This window comes from Hylobates moloch, unplaced genomic scaffold (genome assembly GCF_009828535.3).
Source record: "Hylobates moloch isolate HMO894 unplaced genomic scaffold, HMol_V3 SCAFFOLD_7, whole genome shotgun sequence".
NCBI classification, from domain to species: domain Eukaryota; kingdom Metazoa; phylum Chordata; class Mammalia; order Primates; family Hylobatidae; genus Hylobates; species Hylobates moloch.
In genome coordinates, this window is record NW_026652282.1 from 21,450,250 (window position 1) to 21,472,857 (window position 22,608).

Sequence of the window (22,608 nt, forward strand, 5' to 3'; positions counted from 1 at the left end):
GAATTTCCTTGTAAACCTACTATAGAGGACATCGTTCTTTGGATTACTCAATGCTCCTTACACAGTGACCCTCTGAAACAGTTATCTCAGAACTCAGGCAGGAAAAACTAGTTCTTCCTGATGGTACAATTCAGCTTCTAGAGTTAGAGAGTGATAGAATGACTGTGTGGCCCCCTTTGCTATAGCTGCTAAAAAGTCCAGGATTTCTTATTGAAATTTTTCTCCTTCTCTTCTGCTTTATTTCTTGGCTCCAAACTTCTGCCCATATTAATTTCTCTGAGTATTGAATCATCTGTGCTTTTATGGAAAGCCTCCTTAAGATACACAAATCAAAAAACTAACATGTCACCATGTCTTCTCTGCTTGCCTCACACTGTCTTCTTGACTGGTGAGAACTCTGCACAAGGAAGACTGGATGTTCTGGCTTTTGAGTGCTTTTATTTCATTCAGGTCTCTGCACAAATGTCACCTCCTCAGAGAGGTCTTCCCTGACCTTTATACCTAAAACATCCCTCCTTCCTCCGCCCAGTCACTCTTTTCTCTTATCCTATATTTCTTCATAGTACCACTACTACATATTTACTTGTTTAGTGGGCAATGACTGCCTCTCCCTCAGACTCCAAGTTCTCTGAGGACATAGATAGTCTGTTTTGTTCATGGCTGCATCCCCAGTGTACAGAAAAATGCCTGGCACATAGTAAGAGTTCAATAAAGAGTTGTTAGATGAAGGGGCTGGGAACGGTGGCTCACGCCTGTAATCCTAGCACTTTGGGAGGCTGAGGTGGGTGGATCATGAGGTTAGGAGTTCAAGACCCGCCTGACCAACATGGTGAAACCCTGTCTCTACTAAAAATACAAAAATTAGCCAGGCACGGTGGCACGCACCTGTAATCCCAGCTACTTGGGAGGCTGAGGCAGGAGAATCATTTGAACCTGGGAGGCAGAGGTTGCAGCGAGCCGAGATCGTGCCATTGTGCTCCAGCCTGGGTGACAGAGCAAGACTTCATCTCAAACAAAACAAAACAAAAAAAAGACAGTTGTTGGATGAAGAAATCAGTGAGTCAGTGAAACCATTGTTGCCTAATGACCTAGAGAGCTGCTGATATTAACTGACTGCCTTCTCCAATTTACAAGAACGTACTGAAAGCTACACATTTCCTTTGATCTTACCTTGGAAATGATAACCCAGGGCCACAGCTAGTGTTCCTGTTAACTGTGACCCACACCTAACCACCTCCAAACTTAGGCCACCCAAATGACCAAAGCCCAAACACTGCAGAGGTCTCTCCAGGGCCCCAGTAGCCTAGGACCAGACTCCAGGTGGTAGTGCTCTCTCAAGAAATGGTTTTCAGGCTAAAGGGAAGTAAGCAAGGGTTGGGTTTCTCTGCCTGTTTTGGGTTCCCTCTGCATGACTTGCCCAGTAACCATTGCCTTTCACCATTTCTTCCTTCTGGAAAGAACTCCATTCAATGGTCCTGTGGTCACCACCCTTGGCAAAATCTGCAGAAGAGTTCCTCTTAAATGTCCAACAAGTGGTTTTTGGCTGGGCACGGTGGCTCACACCTGTAATGCCAGCACTTTGGGAGGCTGAGGTGGGTGGATCACCTGAGGTCAGGAGTTCAAGACTAGCCTGGACAACATGGCAAAACTCCATCTCTACTAAAAATACAAAAAAAAAAAAAAATAGCTGGGCATGGTGGTGCGTGCCTGTAATCCCAGCTATGCAGGAGGCTGAGGCGGGAGAATCACTTGAACCCAGGAGGCAGAGGTTGCAGTGAGTCCAGACTGCGCCACTGCACTCCAGTTGGGCGACAGAGTGAGATTCCGTCTCAAACAACCAACCAACAAGAGGTTTTTAATTGCAGAAGGTAACAAAATTCTTTAAAAAACAGTTATGTAGTCTCTTACCAGTACGTAGTCTCTTACCAGTACTTTTCTTTCCCCCAGTAGAGGTGTAAGACTTGATGGTGCCTAGTTTATATGCCACAAAAACTGATTACTCTGAATGAATATGCTCCTTCCAGAAGCTGCACGAGTGAAATACAGGTCTTCCTAGTCAGGTACTATCCCTTTTAGCCAAAAAGAAATAGTTAGGCCTCCTGGAGGAGGAAAATATCAATCCACATCTAACGATCCTTCTCTTATAGACTTAGCGAGTAAATTGGTCCCTTCGTTGTGAACCAAGATTACCTCGGTATATAAATCTCCATGTCTTTAACACACTGCCACAAATTCAACTAAGTGGGGCTGTTACAAGCCACTAGTGTTAGCACAACATTGTCTTAAGTGCTGCAGGTCACACAAAAGAAATAGATAATGACCTTGTTTGTTCTTCATCATCCTAACTCCCTTTAGTTCTTTGAGATTTGAAATCAGAATAATATTGCTTCTCTTATCCTTCTAGAAAATTTTAGGAACATAATTTGGATCAAGCCTTAAACACTAGGAGAAAGGCATTAATGGAAAACATGAAGAATTTACCCTTGGTGGTACTATCAGTCCATCTCTCTCTGAGGATCAGGGTTATACAATCCCATGATGTAACTTCCCCTATGGTTTTTCAAACATCATTTTAAATTTCAGGCAGTGAACAAGCGAGCCAGTATGGGCTGAATTGGAAGCATTAACAACGTGAGATTTTACTGATGGAACTCTGAAAGGGGTTCTTTTCAGAAAGCATATTATAAAAGAGTTTTCTAGACAAAAAGAAAATGCACTTCTTACCTCCTACCAACAAGTAGCTGTTGGGAAACAGTGTTTTTGCTTGCATAAGGGCTCTTGCGTGACCTGAGTGGAAGAGGTCAAATATTCCATCAGCGTATACTCTGACAGGCCTGTCAGCTGTGGGAGAAAGAAAACACTGTTAACAGAACTGCAGAATGAGGAATCCCAGTTACCTTCCATCAGTCGTAAGAAACTTTCTGGATAAGACACAATCTCTACATACCATTAGTTTCATATCAGTGCACGAAATTGATTTTAAAGAGGTACTTCTGAAGACATCAAAGCGGAGCAAAAACGTAACAAAATTAAGATCAAACCAGGGAACACACTATTTTAGCCAACAGAAGAGACAAACACAGAGCACTGAGGAGTTCTCTTGACCCAGAGTGGAGTCTAGGTGCCTAAGCTGGCAGAGTCAGCCCAGCTGGAACACATAGGCAGGAGTAACTGAGTAGCTCAATGGAAAAGGCAAATGGCTTCATCCTTGAGTGTGGCAGTCCTGAATGAAGACCCCAAGTCCCTGTTCCCAAAGGCAACGATGTACTGGAATCTGCTCACATGGCTCACCTTACACCTTTCTTCCCAACTCCAGGTCACGTTGGTAGCCTGAAGTCAGCCACGGTAGAGTGCTTCCACGACAGAAATTGGCAAATGCTACAAATCAGGGCTTATTTCCCGCTAGAGGACCAGCTGTTAAATCTTTACTAGCATACCACTGCAAGGCCACTCCCTAACTTCTTTGGTATAATAAGAGATTAGGGACATACGCCTCAAAGGGAGAAGAGGCAGGATGTAATGTTGCATGTAGAAGTGGTGCTCAGGGCTGAAGATGAGCAGCCAACACTATAGTCCTTCCTAGGGAGAAAGGTCAAAAGTGAAGAGGTCACACAGACAGTGGCATATAGTGTTCTAAAAAGTGCTCTTCAAAGAGGAAGAGGGACACACTTCAGTACAGCACTCCTAGGAACCAGGAGACCAGGAAAACACTATTGCCCAGCCAGGCCAAAGACCCATCTGCTTCAAGTCAGAGAGAGAAATTGGGTATAGACTTCCATCAATTTGGTAGACAAAGCAAGTCACAAAATTATTCTTTTTAACTGGTTGGAGGAAGGAAGTTGCAGCTCTGTTATATCCCCATCATGATACTCTGGAAGATGCCTGCTACATTTATATAGAAAATTCTATATATTTTGCCAACCTTGACACCTTTCTAGACTCTCAACAAAGGAACTAGAATGTGAAAACCCAAGAAGAAGATTCAAAAATGGATGACAGGAGAAAGAAGTAGCTTCTCATATCAAAGTGCTCTTATTTTAAGCACTCTTGTCACCTCATCTCCATGGCTACAAACAACATAGAGACATTTTATTCTTGCAGTGAGAAGGAAAGAGACATATGTGGCCACAATAGTGTTTTTTCTTTTCTTTTCTTTTTCTTTTTCTTTTTGAGATGGAGTCTTGCTCTGTCACCCAGGCTGGAGTGCAGTGGCGCAATCTCGGCTCACTGCAACCTCCACTTCCCGGGTTCAAGCAATTCTCCTGCCTCAGCCTCCCGAGTAGCTGGGATTACAGGCACTCCGCACCACATCCAGCTAATTTTTGTATTTTTAGTAGAGACAGGGTTTCACCATGGTGGCCAGGCTGGTCTCAAACTCCTGACCTTGTGATCTGCCCACCTCAGCCTCCCAAAGTGCTGGGATTACAGGCGTGAGCTAATAATGTTCTTTAAAAAGAAATACAAAGACTATCAGTTAAATATGGTAAACTGAACATACACATTATCTCTACTTTCTCCCAGAAACACCACAACAATTACTAAGAGTTAAAAGTTAAAGAGTTAAGAGTTAAAAGTTAAAGTTAAAAGTTAAGTTAAAAAGATATTATCCTCCCAAGGGCAGAGAAAACAAGAAAGGCAATGACAATGGATGAGAGATGTCAACAACATTATGGAAAGTTGATTGTCAAGTGTTGGGTGCCTACAGGGAATAAGAATTAGGGGTGAAGAAGGTGGAGAAAGGGACCGCTAGTTTTCTTTATAAGCTGAGAGTACTACTGACTTTTAAAAATAGTCGGGCGTGGTGGCTCAAGCCTGTAATCCACGCACTTTGGGAGGCTGAGGCGGGGGTGGATCACTTGAGGTCAGGAGTTCCAGACCAGCCTGGCCAACATGGTGAAACCCTGTTTCTACTAAAAATACAAAAATTAGCCAGATATGGTGGTAGGTGCCTGTGATACTAGCTACTAGGGAGGCTGAGGCAGTAGAATCACTTGAACTCAGGAGGCGGAGGCTGCAATGAGCTGAGATTGCGCCACTGCACTCCAGCCTGGGTGACAGAGATAGACCGTGTCTCAAATTATATATACATACATACATACAGATATATATATACATGTATTACACTGATGTTATAAAAATAAATTAAAAAAAGAAATCAATGCCAACTTCTGTTAAATGATCTTTAAGACTTAGATTTAAAATTGTGATTATTTCTTGATGCAATGCAACCTCATTAATTTGGAACATAAAGAAATGTTACATTAATAGATTCAGATGGTACAATGTTTCTAATAAATTAAATTTCTCTAATAAAAAAGTTGAGAGACTTTATGTCAGATAGGGAATTGCAATTATTTCCAATTATACACAATTTTGAACAAACAGAATTGCCTTCATAGGATTATACTGTATTCTAAATAAGGCACAGTAAATAGAAAATGCTTTGAAATAACAAACTGTCTAATGAGGGAGCCTTGCTTTCAATGTTCTTATTCAATTTGAATTCAATTGAGGAAAATTTGTTTTAAGATATAAACCCCAGGGGAAAGCAGATGGCAGTTTTGTAAAACTTTTTGTTATTGATTCAGAGGTGATCAAGAGAAATGAATTCAGGAAGCAAGGAGGAAAGAAAAGTAAAGAAAGAAGACGTAATTACTGAGAAAAAGGCCATTTAGTAAATCTGAAGAGTATTTACAAAGTTGATTTTGCAATAAGCTCACTTTTAAAAATTGTGGTGTGTCAGCAATTTCCAGACTGTGGGAAACTCTCCAGGACTCCCCTCCCTGCCAAAAAAGGACCCTGATCTTTTATCTCTTCAACAAATAAACTTCAAGGCAAAAAAGAGAGAGAGAGAAAGAAAAAGAGAAATGAAAGGGGGATCTGCAGATTGAAAGAGATTTAAAAAACATATCAACCTACTATAAAGTATGGACATTATTGGGTTCAAACAAGCTATGTATAAATGATGACATAAGATAATTAGAAATTGGAACACTGAATATTTGGTGATATCAAAGAATTATTGTTTTTTCAGGTAAGATCATGACACAGTGGTTATGTTTAATAAAACCAGAGTTCTTATTTTTCAGACATATATACAGAATGCTAAGAAGTCTCGGATTTTGTTTCAAATCATTCAAGAGGACAGAGTAGACAGAGGTGTGCATGGTGCAAGACTGGCCATGGGTTGGTGGTTGTTAGGTATGAGTGACAGGCACAGGAAGGTTCATTATATTGTTCTACTTCTGTGTGTGTTTGAAATACTCTATAATAAAACTTAAAAAAAAAAAACAGAGTGTGGCTTGTTAGTTTGTATGTTGATCTGTTTTAATTTTTTGTTTGAGATTTTTCTGGATATGCTTTTAGGCATCTGGGGACTCTCCAGAGCATCTGTGTGAGATACCACTGACCTGTGAAGCTGGAGGTTTGGCAATGACCAGAAGCCAATTGAAAACAAAAAAAGATGTCAGAGTACAACTATTGTATGGCTATGGTGGAGAGACGTTAAGGTGGCTCCTAATGATCTCTGCCTCCTGGTGTCCATGCCTTTGTGTAATTCCCGCCCCTTGAAGTGCGTGTGGGACCTGTGACTTGCTTCTAATCATAGAATATGGGAAAGGTGGTAGATATTATTCCCATGATTATGTTACATTATAAGACTCCATCTTGGCCGGGTGTGGTGGCTCACACTTGTAATCCCAGCACTTTGGGAGGCTGAGGTGGGTGGACTACCTGAGGTCAGAAGTTTGAGATCAGCCTGGCCAACATGCTGAAACCCCGTATCTACTAAAAATACAAAAAATTAGCCTGGCGTGGGTTACGGACGCTTGTAATCCCAGCTACTTGGGAGGCTGAGGCAGGAGAATCTCTTGAACCCCGGAGGCGGAGGTTGCAGTGAGCCGAGATCACACCACTGCATTCCAGTCTGGGCAACAAGAATGAAACTTTGTCAAAAAACAAAAAACAAAAAACAAACAAAAAAAACCAAAACCAAACAAAAACAAAACAAAATAAAACAAAAAAAAGAAAAGAAACCAAAAGAGTCCATCTTGCTAGCAGACTTACTGTCTTTCTGCACTGGTGGCTTGGAAGAAGCAAGCTGCCATGTTGTGAAAGGGCCTATGGAGAGGGCCACATGGCAAGGACCTGCAGGTGGCCTCTAGGAGCTGAGGGTGGCCTCTGGCCGACAACTGGTAAGAAGTTGACCCCTTGATCTTACAGTCACAAGGAAATAAATTCTGGTAACAACCTGAGTGAGCTTGGAAGCAGATCTAACAGCAGTCAATCTCCAGATGAGAACTGAGCCTGGGGTGACACCTTAAATGCAGCCTGTGAGACTCATGACGTTTGCTCTTCAAAAGACATTTTTACAAAAATGAAAAGGTGAGTCATAGACTGGGAGAAAATATTTGTGAAATATAAGACTTGTATCTAGAATATATAAAGAACTCTCAAAACTCAGTAAGATGAACAACCCACCACCCAGTTAAATAAAGCAAAAATATCGAACAGACATTTCACTAAAGAAAATAAATACAAGGATGGCAAATAAACACAAGAGAAGATCCTTAATAACATTATTCATTAGGGAAATACAAATGAAAACCACAATGAGATAACACTTCATACACACTAGAATGGCTAAAAGATGTTTTTTAATTGACCATACCAAGTGATGGTGAGAATGCAGAGCAACTGGAATGCTCATAAACTGCAGATAGGAATTTAAAGTGGTACAATCGATTTGGAAAGCAGTTTGGCAGTTGTTTAAAAAGTTAAACACACACCTGCCGTACAGCCAAACAGGAGGCAATCACCAACCACGTTACGTTTAAATTCACACTATTGTGGGGTATGTTAGGCGTTTCTTGGTATTTGCTTCAGATTCAAGCAACAATAAAATAGTGATTGATCATCTTTGATTATGGCTATTAACAAGGCTTGGATTGTGGCTATTTTAAGGCATTTAAACAGTACCTTAGAAATACATACAATTCACAAAACACATATATTTCACTTAATCTTTGCATCAACCCTATGAGGGAGCCAGGTGAAAGTAGACTTATCATTTCATGGATGGGCAAATGGAGGCTCAGCGAAGTTAAGCATCTTACCCAATGTCATACAACCAATTTACGATGTTTGAGTGCAAATCAAACTCACCACTCTTTCTTCTACCTTGTTGGTACCTGCTAGAAAACTACATGCTGATATGAATTCTTGTCTTTAAAACAAAACAGAAACTATTATTAAACACCCAGTAATTATGGCAACTAGTACTGTTTTTTGTATAACTAATGTGCAAAAAAGGTGGCACAAGTTAAGCTTTTAAAATCTTATAGTTACATATTTATTTTATACAATTTACGTGGTTTTATATAAACTTTGTAGTTACCTTCTGTTTATCACTAGCCAGTGATACTAGCTAATGATACTATTTTCTGTAAATGATAGTGATTGATGTTTGCTTTTTAAAATACATTAAAGTTTTAGAACAGTGAGTATATGTAAAGAAAAATTATTAAGTAAATTACATCACAGATGATACATGAATAAGGCAGATTCATTAAGGCGGCTCTTGAAAAATGTAGTCAGGGAAATTCTACACACCGTGGAAACAGATAATACAAACTTCCTTTTTGAAAAGGAAAATAGAAAATCAGAACCAAGATTCCCTTTAAGAAAAGTCAGTTTAGGGCCGGGTACAGTGGCTCATGCCTGTAATCCCAGGACTTTGGGAAGCTAAGGTGGATAGATGGCTCGAGCCCAGGAGTTTGAGACCAGCCGGGGCAACATAGTGAAACCCCATCTCTACAAAAAAATACAAAAAATAGCCAGGCATGGTGGCACATGCCTGTGGTCCAAGCTACTTGGGAGGCTGAATTGGGAGGATCGCTTGAGCCTGGGAGGTTAAGACTGCAGTGAGCTGTGATCGCACCACTGCACTCCATCCTGGGTGACAGAGCAACACCCTGTCAAAAAAAAAAAAGAAAGAAAGAAAAGAAAGAAAGAAAGAAAGAAAGAAAGAAAGAAAGAAAGAAAGAAAGAAAGAAAAGAAAGGCAGTTTTAATGAAAAGGAACTTATGAAACAATCTCCTGGACTTTTCCTTTATGTCAAGACAGAGGATTTATTCTCCATGCATCAGAATACATACAACACCATGTATGTGCATAGCTCCACAGCTGGACTAGCTAAGACCAAAGTTGCCAATTCTGATTGCTTTTTTGATTTATTCTGCTCTTTCTCTTGAAGTTTCATCACCCTTGTGACCTCACAAACAAGGTCAAAAAGCTAAGAGCTATGGCAGAGTTTGTCATTACCTCTTCTAGAATTTGTACCCCCAGCCCCTGTTTGGGCAGTTCTAAATTTGTAAAACACATTTTAGGCAATTATATTACGTCACAAAATATGGCTAGTGTAGGAGATGGTAAGAGAGTCCAGTTATAGCTATAATCTAGGCCAGGCACAGTGGCTCATGCCTGTAATCCCAATACTTAGGGTGGCTGAGATGGGCAGATCACTTGAGTCCAGGAGTTCAAGACCAGCCTGGCCAACATGGCGAAACCAGCTCCACTTAAAATACAAAAGAAAAACAAACAAAAAACTATAATCTTGAAGAGCATTATCAAACACCAAATTCTGCTATGTTTTGTCTTTTTTGAGGGCATGCTCAAGACAGTGCCACAAACGTAAATTGCTTACTACTCTTGAAACCAAACCCTTCTTGAAACTCTTGAAACCAAACCCTTCTTGACCAAGCCCTTCTTGAAACTCTTGACCAAACCCTTCAAAAAAGTAACGTTTTTCTTGTTTTCTTAAATAGTAATCAAACAGCAAGATTCTTAAAAATTCTCCGAGCTTTTCTGCTGACAGTACAATGCTCCAACAATTATGATATTGGATAATCTCCCTACCACTCCTTCTAACCACTGCCAACAGTTGCTCTTATGCTGTGGTTCTCAAAGTGTGGTCCCAGGACTAGTAGCAGCAGCAGCATCACCTGGGAACACACCACCACACCTGGCTAATTTTTGTATTTTTAGTAGAGATAGGGTCTCACCATGTTGGCCAGGCTGGTCTTGAACTCCTGACCTCGAGTGATCCACTTGCCTCGGCCTCCCAAAGTGCTGGGATTACAGGCATGAGCCACCGCACCCGGCCTGATATTTGAAGTTCTAAATAAAGAAATTTCTAACAGAAGTACCCTGGCTAGGTACTCATCAACATCACAGATTTTCTTAGATAATTTCCCAGGGTTGTCACCTCAGGTTAGTGGGCAGAATTTCCCTTCTAAAGATCAAGAGTTCATCTTTGTTCCATCTCACTCCCCCTCTAATGACCTGTATTATTTCAAAATACACCACCATCTTATTACTGCTTAAACTGCTTGGCAGCAGGCAATGTACAGGTGCCCAATTTCACCCAGTTAGCTTGATACCAGCTTAAAATAACAGAACAAACTCTCTCTGCTTCTATTTCCAGAGGAAGAACTACTTCTCTTGTCTCAAACTTTTTTTTTTTTTTTTTTTGAGATGAAGTTTCATTCTTGTTGCCCAGGCTGGAGTGCAGTGGCTTGATCTCAGCTCGCTGCAACCTCTGCCTCCCAGGTTCAAGCAATTCTCCTGCCTCAGCCTCCCAAGCAGCTGGGACTATAGACATGCACCACCACACCTGGCTAATTTTGTATTTTTAGTAGAAACAGGGTTTCATCATGTTGGCCAAGGTGGTCTCGAACTCCTGACTTCAGGTGACCCGCCTGCCTCCAAACTTATTCACTCACAAAATATTTATTGAGTGCACCGTATGCAACAAGTGTTTCTCTAGATGCTGATGAAACAGCAGTGAGCATGGCATAGTACTGCCACTACAGAAGATCACAGCTACTGTCTGAGCATGTTTTCACTTAGCTCCATGGCCTGTTGTGGACCATGATTCATAAGGCAGATCATTGCAGTAGGCAAAGCAGGGGTTTGAGGCGAAATGGACTTGGGGTCAAATCCCAGCTCTACCCAGTCAACTAGGACATTTGACAAGTTACTTTTCAGTTCTGCAAGTCTCCTTTGTCTCCTCTTTAGAAAGGATACAATAATAGTCATCTCACATGGTCTTTGCAAAGAGTACAGAGCATCACATCGAGCAGAATATAGTAAGTTCTACTTCCCTTTCCTTTCCCTAGAAAGGTAGAGGCCCTTTCAGTTTGGGCTTGATGCTCATCCTTTAACTTTGGGTCGAGTCTGTTTTCTTCATAATCACCTGGACTTTTTAAAAAAAAAAAAACAGAGTCTTGTGCTGTCGCCTAGGCTGGAGTGCAGTGGTGCGATCTCGGCTCACTGCAACCTCTGCTTCCTGGGTTCAAGCGTTTCTCCTGCCTCAGCCTCCTGAGTAGCTGGGATTACAGGCATGCGCCACCATGCCTGGCTAATTTTTTATATTTTTAGTAGAGACAAGGTTTCACCATGTTGGCCAGGCTGGTCTCTAACTCCTGACCTCAGGTGATCTGCCCGCCTCAGGCTCCCAAAGTGCTAGGATTACAGGCATGAGCCACCATGCCTGGCCGGCCACCTGGACTTTTATTTGGCATCCCTTGGATATGTTGCTGGGTTGGTATTTCTGTGTGTGGTCTCCAGACCACTAACTTTAGAATCACCCTGACTGTCTGTTTAAAATGCAGATGCCTTGCCTGGGCCCCATCCCAGATTTGGGAAGAAGGGAATGAAAAAGGAAATCTGCTTGTTTAACAAGCATACCAGGTGATTCTTTATACACTAAAGCCTGGGAACAACAGCTTTGGCTGCTCTGTACTACCTCCCCAACCTTGTTTTGCCTTTTTCAAAAGCAGCTCACACGAAAGCTTCCTAACTCTGCCTACTCTGCTTCTCACTTCACTCTATTGAAGGCTATTCTTATAGGAAGCACAGTGTCATGGTTGAGAGGTCAAGCTCTAAGACCAATAGGTTTGAGACCAAATCCCAACTTTACCACTTACCAATGGTTCTCCCAGTGTGATCCCTGGAGCAGTAGCATCACCTGGAAACTTGTTAGAGATGTAACTTCTTGGGCCCCACCGCAGTTGGATTGAATCAGAAACTCTAGGAGTGGAACCCAGCCATTTGGGTTTTAAGAAGCACTCTAGTAGATTCTAATGCAGGCTCCAGTGTGAACCACTGCCACTTAGTAGTGAATGACCTTGTGCAGATTCACAACTTCTCTAAACCTTCATTTCCTCATCTGTGAAATACTAAAACTACTAATCACACAGAGTTGTGATAGTGAAATGACATGATACATATAAAGATCTTAATACATAGTAAGTACTTAATAAGTATTCATTATTATTATTAAGCAAACTGTTCTTCATTCCATGGATTCTCTTAAGTTTGGTTTGTTTGTTTTTTGTTTTTTGTTTTTGTTTGTTTTCTGCAATGGCAACTAAAAACCATAGAGTTATGCCATGTTATTTTATTTTATTATATTATTATTATTATTATTTTTGAGACAGAGCCTCACTCTGTCACCCAGGCTGGAGTGCAATGGTGTGATCTCGGCTCACTGCAACCTCCACCTTCTGGAGTCAAGTGATTCTCTCACCTCAGCCTCCCAAGTACCTGGGATTACAGGTGCCTGCCACCACGCCTGGCTAATTTTTGTATTTTTAGTAGAGATGGGGTTTTACCATGTTGGCCAGGCTGGTCTGGAACTCCTGACCTCAAGTGATCTGCCCGCCTCAGCCTCCCAAAGTGCTGGGATTACAGGCATGAGCCACTGTGCCCGGCTGAGTTATGCCATGTTAAATGGCTTAAAGTTTACCTGTTCAACTAGTCTTATTTTTCACCCCATTTCAATCAACTAAAACAACACACACTCCTACACAGCTCTCTATTTCTGTCTTCACTATTCCTGTTCCACCTGCCTGCAATACCTTTGCATTTTCTGCCCACACAGTCCAAATCTTAGTTCTCCTAAAAGGTCTGTTCTCCTCCCTCCCGGAAGTCTTGCGTGATCACTCAGGCCAAATGAATCTGCCATTCTCTAAGAATCAATTATCATCTGTGTTGCAGGTTTTAACCCCTAAGCACCTGCACACATGCTACTAATGTTTTTTATTTCACATCTAGTTGTCTTGTCTCTTGAAAAACAGATGGTACCTTATAATTCTTTCCAAATCTCTTCCCTATCCATCCTCTGGCATAATGCTAAAGGGATGAAAGAATGAACAAACTTCTATAGCACAACCCACTCTTTTTAAAGCACACTTGAAACTTTTTTTAAAAAATGGATACTTTTAAGAATGGTAATAACTATAGTAGCTTAGGTTTGTATATGCCTTCATGGTTTTAAAAATGCTTTGGTACTTTCGATGAATCTAGTTATCACAGAAACCTTGTGAGGTAGATATTGTTGTCCCCGTTCTAAGGAAACAGATTCAGATCTTTCTAGTGACGTGCCCAAGGCTGTAGAACTAACAAGTGACAAAGCTGGGGCTCAAATTCCCCGTATTCTGATGCATCTTTTTCTTGGCTCCTTTGGTTGGTCTGGTTTATTACTGCTAGTGTTTACCCTTCTTTACCCTTGCACTGTGTTATAATCTCTAAGTTCAACTCTCTGCTTGAAAGCAAGTGCTGCACAAATAATGATGGGCCTTTCTGATACTTTTTTTTTTTTTTTTTTGAGATGGAGTCTTGCTCTGTCGCCCAGGCTGGAGTGCAGTGGCGCAATCTTGGCTCACTGCAATCTCCACCTCCCGGGTTCAAGCAGTCCTCCCACCTCAGCCTCCCAAAGTGAGTAGCTGGTACTACAGACGTGCACCACCACACCTGGCTAATTTTTGTATTTTTAGTAGAGATGGGGTTTCGCCATGTTGGCCAGGCTGGTCTCGAACTCCTGACCTCAAGGTGATCCGCCCACCTCAGCCTCCCAAAGTGCTGGAATCACAGGCGTGAGCCACCGCGCCTGGCCCCTTTCTGATACTTTAAAATGTCAAGACAGGGCCCATTTAAGAAAAAGAAGTACAGCCTCACCTGGTGTTCCTAAGCGGGCCTGAGCAATGGTCAGTTTTTCATGGGGTGCTTGACACTGGCAGTTGGTTTCATCAGCAAATGGGGCAGGTGCAGTCAGGGTCTAGAAGGGAGAAAAAGAAAGGGAATACAGTCTGACAAACTTTCCTTTGGCACTAACTTCCTCTGAAGTTTTATTCCTGTTGGCTACACAGGTATGATTAAGAAGTCAAATATATCCACTGAGTCTCAGAGAAATACTGTACTGTTAGACATAAAAATAGGGCATCATCACTGAAACCTTTTTGTTTGTTTTTTACCGATGCTTCAGAAACAACAAAAGCTCTTCAGTGTCTATAGTATGCCAGGTACTAGATGAGATACTCTGCTGTTGTCTCTTTTAGGCTTCGCAGCCCCCTGTGATGAATAGATACTTCTATCCTTCTAGAGCATAGGATAATACTATCCCTATTTCACAAAAAGGAAACTGAGCCTCATTAGGGTTAAGAAATACGCCAAGTCACGCCCTTGGAAAGTCACAATGCCCAGTTTCGAACATTTCACAACCAACGAGGGCAGTCTTCAAACATTTAGACTCACCCACACCCAGGAGACTCGGCTGGAAAGAATGCCATACTCAGAAGCGTGGCACGCCATCTCCTATATTTCACACACACGAGCTTGGCCAATGACAAACTCTGATGTCTCTTTCAATGCAAAGGCCAAAGCTGTTATCTGTGCCTTGGGAAGGCTTAAAAGCACAGCAATTCGGGCAGGCTGCAGATGACTGCTCCTGTGGTAGCTTCAACAGTGACTAGCGGCTAGAGGCCCCGCCCCAGGCAGCTTGGGCTGGGGCTCTGGGGAACGCTGTGAGAAAGATGTAGTCACTTGGAAGCCTGCCCAGAAAGTGGCCCTGCATTTTTTAGTCAGCCTCTTAAAATGAAAACCTCACTCTCTCCAGACAAAGCAAGCGGTGTTTTTGTAAACAAGGCAAATGCAATCCAGTGTTGTCCATTTGAAGTCTTTGAACTGTGCCGTGATTGCAGTCACCACTACATCATCTTTGTGATTTTTAAAGCTAAAGTGGATTAGTCATGATAAATATTATTTACAGTGCTGCATCAATTGTTTCTTAGAGAAGGAGACAGGTTAAGATGTGTTCCTTAACCTGTGGACACTGGACTGAAGAATGATCCATACATTTGGACAGGGGCTGTGACTCACTTCTGCCATTTATTTATCCATTCGCTCACTCATTCAAAGAAGTGGCAGGCACTACCTTGGAATCTGGGGATAGAAGTAGGGATAAGACCAATAATCCCTGCCCTTGGGGGGCCCCCATTCTCTGTACTGACGAGAACCGATCCCTCCCCTGTCCCCATCCCCTCTCCCCATTGCAGTCCCTTCCACCCTAGAAGCTCAATGTTGTCTGGAGGCCTCCCAGTTATCTGAGATTTTCTTAGCCCTCATCTTCTCCTTCAGGGCTCTGGAAGCAAACCAAGACTTGGGACAAGGATTCAGGAAACTTGGGTTCACTATTGGTTCTTTTTCAGATACATTATGGTGACCTCATAGGCTATGGTAGACCACAGTGGCATTTGTAATGTGGCAAAGGGGTGCAGTGACAAGAACAAAAACTCTGTGGCCACAAACCTGGGGTTCAGATCCCCTCTCCAGCACTTACTGGCCATGTATTTTAATTTGGCTCTTCTGGTTGAAAGGAACTGACACTCACTAACATTAGCTCAAAGGATGGAGGATTTCTTTTAAGACTACCCTGGAACTGAAACTGTGGAAAAGGAGGCAAGGGGCAGAACGTGGCCCCAGAGAGGGTGCTCCGCACCTACTTGGCTGCTCCCTGCACATGATCCTTTCTGTCCCACCCCCACTGACTCCATTTCCTCCCACTGCATTAAAGCCGCTGCTTGCTTTCCACCGCCCCACAGCTTCAGCTCTAATAGGCCGGCCCATCATGGCCTCCTCAGCCTCTCTTCACAACACTCATTTAACAACTTTCCATTGTGCCTTTCAGCCCTAGCCTCCTACCAACTTACTGACTCTTTCCATGTTTCCCAATTCAAATTCCTAAGGGAGAATCTGATTGGCCAAGTTTATCTTTTCAAATCAGGCCTTAACCAGGCTAGCGTTGGGTCAGGCGCCCACCCTGGGGCCCAACAGATGTGGTGAGGAAAGTCATGAATGACCCAACACTACCACTTCAGGAGGAGCTATACTTGAGGCAGGAAATATTTTTGACTTTGTGTGCTTAAAAGCAAGTTCCTTAACTTATTTGAACCTCAGTTTCATCTATAAAATGGGCTATTCATCTTGCAAGGCTGTTGTGAAAAGCAGAGATAATATGTGTAACATACCTGGTACTTAATAAACTGTAGCTATTATTACTGCTATTATTATTCACTATTATATATAATATGATATAATAATAGATAATATAGTTACACATAGAAACAAGCAAATTGACTCATTTTTATTTATTTTTTATTTTTTTATTTATTTTGAGATGGAGTCTCACTCTGTCTCCCAGGTTGGAGTGCAGTGGTGCGATCTCACCTCACTGCCACATCCGTCTCCTGGGTTCAAGTGATTCTCCTGCCTCAGCCTCCCAAGTAGCTGGGACTACAGGTATGCACCACCACACCTGGCTGCAAATTGACTTATGAATGGACTTTTAGCACACAACCCAAATGGGTAAATGGATTGGCAAGTGGGATTAGCTTATTTTAATGATTCATTACCTTTTAATACATGTGGGCAATGAATCTTTTTCACATGACCTAAAATAAATTACTATTTGGAGATCTTGTATGTGCTAGTCACAAAGTTTATTAAAGAGGAGATAAGGTGTTGCCATTTTCCAAGAATGGTGTGTTCTTGACGGTGTGAAATCTGGTAATTAAAACAGAGATAGGGAACGTTGTAAAGCAACAATAGTTACTCAAAGGGGAAGAAAAGGTTTATATACACCGTGCATTTTGTTCTTAATTATTATGGCCTAGAAGTAGGAAAGAAGGAGAAACAAAGAGATGGAAGGCAGAGAGAATTCCTAAGTGTGTGAATGTGTTTGTGTTTGCATATGTGCACAGGTGACTACCTTTAACAGCAGTTGATATGGAGAAGAGCTATTTCTTGTTATGTATAAAGCAATGTGCTCAGAATGGGGAGAATGCAAAAATAAATGAGCCACAGCCCTGCTGTCCAGAACATTGCTTTCTAAAGCACAGCAGGGTACTTCTTGAGTTGATCAAGCTCTGCATTCAGGAAGACTTTGGTTAAGGCCCAGCTACTACCAACCAGCCTTGTGACCTGAGACAATATTTTTTCAGTCCAAACACCCCAGATTACAATTAAAAAAAAAACTCCTTCTCTGAGCCAGAACAAATCATTTGCTTTATAAAAAATTCTATGCTCCTTAGGTTCTGTCTCTTCCATATACTAGAGGCAGATCAACTTCAGGACAATGTGAGTAAGATAGAGGCTTCTGGGAGGGGCAGGGACTGAGCTAACTTCACCATTTGCCAAAGCTGAGATGCTTCCAGGGATCCTCTGGTGTAGACCCTACATAAAACTAAGGCCTGATAACATAAGGTAATAGCTAAATCTTTGAGTACCTACTTAGTGCCATGTATCTATCGATATACTAAGCGCTTTAAATGTATTTGCTCATTTAATTTGTACAACACCTCTGTGAGGTAGATACTATCTTCACTGAACCAGTCTTCAAGGTGACACCAAGTGACAGCAAGAAGCAACAGCAGTGGTAGATCCCTCAAACTCAGTTACCTTTTTGGCTCCCTGTGAGCTGAGGAAACTCTCAGGATTTTTAGACTATAAGGATGGAAAAACCTCTAAAAGGAGATACATGATTTCCTGATAGAGAAGAGGGAACTCAAACAATTAACTGAAGAAATAAAAGCATGTAACCATATTTTTGCCCAGACTTAGTGAAGCAGGTCAAATGACTTATTTGTAGTTATTTGCAAGCCTCAGGTTAGACTTTAAATCAGCCAGATCACATTTTGTAGTGTTTATTAGCACATGATATATGTTTAATATAATGCTAGGGGTTTGGAGGGTAGAGAAATGGAGGAGAGAGATAAGAAAGGTAGGAACAGAATTGGCTTTGCAGCAGCAATCTTCTAAAGTGAAGAATGACCCTTTTAGAATGGGAGAAGGTATTCGTTTGAAAAGGCATGTTCATGTTCAGTTTTCAATAACGTCATATTTGGGGAAAACCACTACTCTTTTGAGCATGAAAATCATAGAAACTAAGCTTCTGAACTTGTGAAGATCATCAGAAGACAGACTATGCCCTTCTAGAGAGGCATATTCCAAATTTGGGGTTTGGTTGGCACATGAGATTTCTTTATACACATATATATATATACATACACACATAATACTTTAAGTTCTAGGGTACATGTGCACAACGTGTTTAGCAGAAGACAGCAAGGATCATAAAGGGTTGAGAAGCCCTGGCCCAGTGCCCTGGACCTCACATATGCAAGGGCCTTGCCAGACCACAGACTTGGAGCTAGGTTGCAATAAAACTTCTTTCTACCTAATTGAAGATTTCAGAATGCTCAGTCATTACAAAGTGAATATGTTACCTGTTTGTCATATAAGTTCTGGTTATATAAACTATGCCACAGAATCATACCAAAGCCACATATCATCAGACTTTTAAAGAAGACATTATATGTTGGGCATTTCACGTATAGAATCTCTTCAGTTGGACATTGTCGAATATTTACTTAAAACAAAAGCTATTAGGTACTGGAGAATGGACAATGCAAATATTACTTAAGTGCAAAAAAAATGGTTGCTAGAACCTGCACTTACGCAATGTACATCGCTGACTGACAACTGGACCAATCAGACAACAAGCTAATCAACCAATCAGAACTTAGCACAGTACTGCTGATGGTGATAGGCCAACCGCAGAGTTGCTTGTTTAAGCTAAGCTATACTTTTTTTTTTTTTTTCTGAGACAGAGTCTCGCTCTGTCGCCCAGGCCGGAGTGCAGTGGCACAATCTCTGCTCATTGCAAGCTCCACCTCCCGGGTTCACGCCATTCTCCTGCCTCAGCCTCCCGAGTAGCTGGGACTACAGGCGCCCGCACCGCGCTCAGCTAATTTTTTGTATTTTTAGTAGAGACAGGGTTTCACTGTGTTAACCAGGATGGTCTCAATCTCCTGACCTCGTGATCTGCCCGCCTAGGCCTCCCAAAGTGCTGGGATTACAGGCATGAGCAACCGCGCCCGGCCAAGCTAAGCTATTCTTAACTCCAGTGGGGCAATCCCGTCAGACAGGCCTGAGTTCAAATCCTACCTCCATTATTTAATATCCCTTTCCTATTTTTACATTTGATTTTTAGCAAATTGCTGGTTCTTAACCTCTCAAGCCTTAGTATCCTTGTTTATGAAAGGAGGATAAGCTGTTGTGAGGATTAACTAAAAGCATGTGTGGGTAATAAATATCTTCCCTTTTGCCTCTCCAGAATCCACTCTCTTTCTACCCTTCTCTATGCTTTTCCTCTACTCTTTTCTGTACGGCTTCCCCAATGGACTGCACCAACGGGATCTCTGCCTCCTGCTTCCAGCTGGTTGGGAAGCGTGCGAAACAGTGGAGGGCAGGACAAGAGCGAGCTCAGGGTGTTTGTCTCCCTGGCTTCCTCTCTGCTAGGAAGCAGTGTGTTGGTTCTGTCCTTTTACCAAAATTCACAGCTTCTGTGAGGGGGTCCTCTTTATAGAGCTGTCTGTGTGAGGTTCTGGTAACCACACTCACCCCTTGCCCCTACCAGCCTGGGGGATGGCAATCCCCCATTGTTTCTAGGCCAAGTATACTATACTATTCCTTGAGGTTTCCTTAAACCCTGCCCATACCTTTATAAGTATTACCTTTATTAAACTCTCTTTCAGTTTCACCTTTAGAGTGAGCCATCTGTGTCTTGACAGAGCCTTGGTTAATACAGTGTCTATAACAGTTTGTCAGGCTCAAACATTAGCTAGAAAGTGCTGATGAGGTATGTTAGAAGCACAGAGATCAGTTGAAAAGTGAATTACCCAGAGTAACTAAAGTTATAACCATCTCAAGAATGTCTCTAGTAGAAAAGAATTTTACAAAGACAGAACATTTTAATCAGGATATGCAAAACAAGATAAGAACAGGACTTCAGAAAGAATGTACTTCTTCCAGGTAGGCCTTTTGCTGTGAAACTCATCAGCAGTAGAACCACAAATTGAGAATTACAAAAAGACATCACAAAATCTAATCCAGCAGCCTCATACTGTTAGGTTTATATTTACTTGTTTCTGAACATATTTTTAAAGCCTTATTTATTGTGGAGTCAGAATATTTTGTCTTTTGAGGATAGAGAGGACAGAAAAAAATAGATAATATAGTTGACCATGGGCCCAACACACACGAATCACTGGATTCTTAGACTGTGTAACTGATTATGTAGACTCTTAAATCAGGCAGCTGGTACAAAGTCATCACCAATAAATGTCGCTGGAGAGAAGAAAAAAGAGGCCCAGTATGTGGTTCAGCACCAAGAAATATCCGTTTTTTTCATTTAGTTATGTATGGTATGTACATGTTATAAGTAACAGGCACCATTGAAAACAGCAAGACAGATACGTATGTACTGACAGGGAATGATATCTAAGACATTTTGTTGAATGCAAAAAGCAAGTCACAAAGCAATACATATAATATGTATGTATACATGCTATCTAGTATGATGTCATTTATGGTAAAAAGAGAGAGAAGGGGGAAGAGAGAGAAAAAGAAGAAAAGAGAGAGGTAATTGTGTAGAAATAGTTTAGGGCCGGGCGCGGTGGCTCATGCCTGTAATCCCAGCACTTTGGGAGGCCAAGGCAGGTGGATCGCCTGAGGTCAGGAGTTCAAGACCAGCCTGGCCAACATGGTGAAACCCCATTTCTACTAAAAATACAAAAATTAGCCGGGTCTGATGGCGCACACCTGTAATCCCAGCTACTTGGAAGGCTGAGGCAGGAGAATTGCTTGAACTTGGGAGGCGGAGGTTGCAGTGAGCTGAGATTGTGCCACTGCACTCCAGCCTGGGCGACGAGAGTGAAACTCTGTCTCAAAAAAAAAGAAAAAAGAAAAGAAAAAGAAATAGTTTAGAACTGTGCTAATATGGTAGCCATTAGTCACATGGGGCTATTTAAATTCAAATTATAATTAATTAAAATTAAATAAAATTAAAAGTAGTTTGTCATTCACATTAGCCACATTTCAGGTGCTCAATAACCCATGTGACTACTGGGTACTATACTGGGCAATGCAGATATAGAACATTTCTGTCATCACAGAAAGTTCTACTGGACAGCACTGGACTTGAATGATACACATTGAATTGTTAATTGGGGTTACCTCTTGGGAAGGAGATAATATTTTGAGAGAAGAGATGAAGGGATTTCATTGTTTATTCCATATATGTCTGTCATTTTGTTTTATTTTTAAAATGCGAATGCATTCATGCAATGTTCATAATGCAGAAATAAATTTAAAGAAATACCTCCTCTCCTTTAAATTCAGAGATGCAGAAAATTTAATCAAGGCTCAGGTCTCCCAAATGTGGCAGGGGTGGGGGAGGGAGGTCTATATTAAGAAAAGAGGAGTATTTTGAAAAATAAAAACTATTATCCAAAAATTAACTGTTAAATGATATGATTCGCAGGTATATGGAATATTTAAAACTCATTTGAGCTTTAAAAAATTTTTAAATTACTTTCATGGTATCTACCCATAATTCATTTTTCTAAACATCAGGCAAACACTTTTTGAGTTCTTGTTGTGTGCCAGGCACTGTTCTAGCTTCTGAGGATGCATCAGGGAACAAAACAAAACAAAAAATTTTGCCCTCATAACACTTAAAAATAATAAACAAGCAGGAAAAAGAACATAAAACATGTAATATTTTCGTTAAAGGGTGATTAAGTGTTATAGAAAAAAATAAGGCAAGGAAAGGGAATAGGGAGTGTTGGGGGTATCACTGTAAATAGGATAGTCAGAGAAGTTGATGTATGTGTAGATATATAAAGGATTAAGTGAGCCATGTGGAGAAAGAGCATTCCTGGCAGAGAAAACAGCAAGGGCAAAGGCCATGAGGCACGAACATGCCTGGCTTCTTCCAGGAATAACTAGAAGGCCAGTATGCTTGGAGGAAGCGAGCAAAAAAGAAAAGATGTAGCCAGAGGTGAGGCCAGAAGAAAGGAGATGAGAGGCACCCAGTCGTGTGAGTCTTTTAGGACACTGTAAAGACTGGCTTTCACTCTACGGAGATGGGAGCCATCAGAGCGTTTCGTTTTGTTTTGTTTTTGAGACCGAGTCTCACTCTGTCGCCCAGGGTGGAGCGCAGTGGTGCCATCTCGACTCACTACAACTTCCGCCTCCTGGGTTCAAGAGATTCTCCTGCCTCAGCCTCCCACCTAGCTGGGACTACAAGCGTGTGCCACCACGCCTGGCTAATTTTTGTATTTTAAGTAGAGACAGGGTTTCGCCATGCTGGTCTCAAACTTCTGACCTCAGGTGATCCACCTGCTTCAGCCTCCCAAAGTGCTGGGC

General features: G+C 41.7%; 1 protein-coding gene across 4 annotated transcripts in view; it reads right to left on the reverse strand.

Moving 5' to 3' along the window:
* Positions 1–22,608, reverse strand: part of PCYT1B (phosphate cytidylyltransferase 1B, choline) — a 115,971-nt gene that overhangs the window by 46,992 nt on the left and 46,371 nt on the right. For 3 of the 4 annotated variants that reach the window (XM_032756698.2, XM_032756699.1, XM_032756697.1), the window contains exons 2-3: positions 14,020–14,119; positions 2,725–2,841 (exon numbers count right to left, since the gene is read on the reverse strand). In XM_032756698.2, the coding sequence (XP_032612589.1) occupies positions 2,725–2,841; positions 14,020–14,119 (217 nt within the window). The remainder of the gene's footprint in view (positions 1–2,724; positions 2,842–14,019; positions 14,120–22,608) is intronic. The other variant, XM_058441691.1, reaches the window with a different exon arrangement.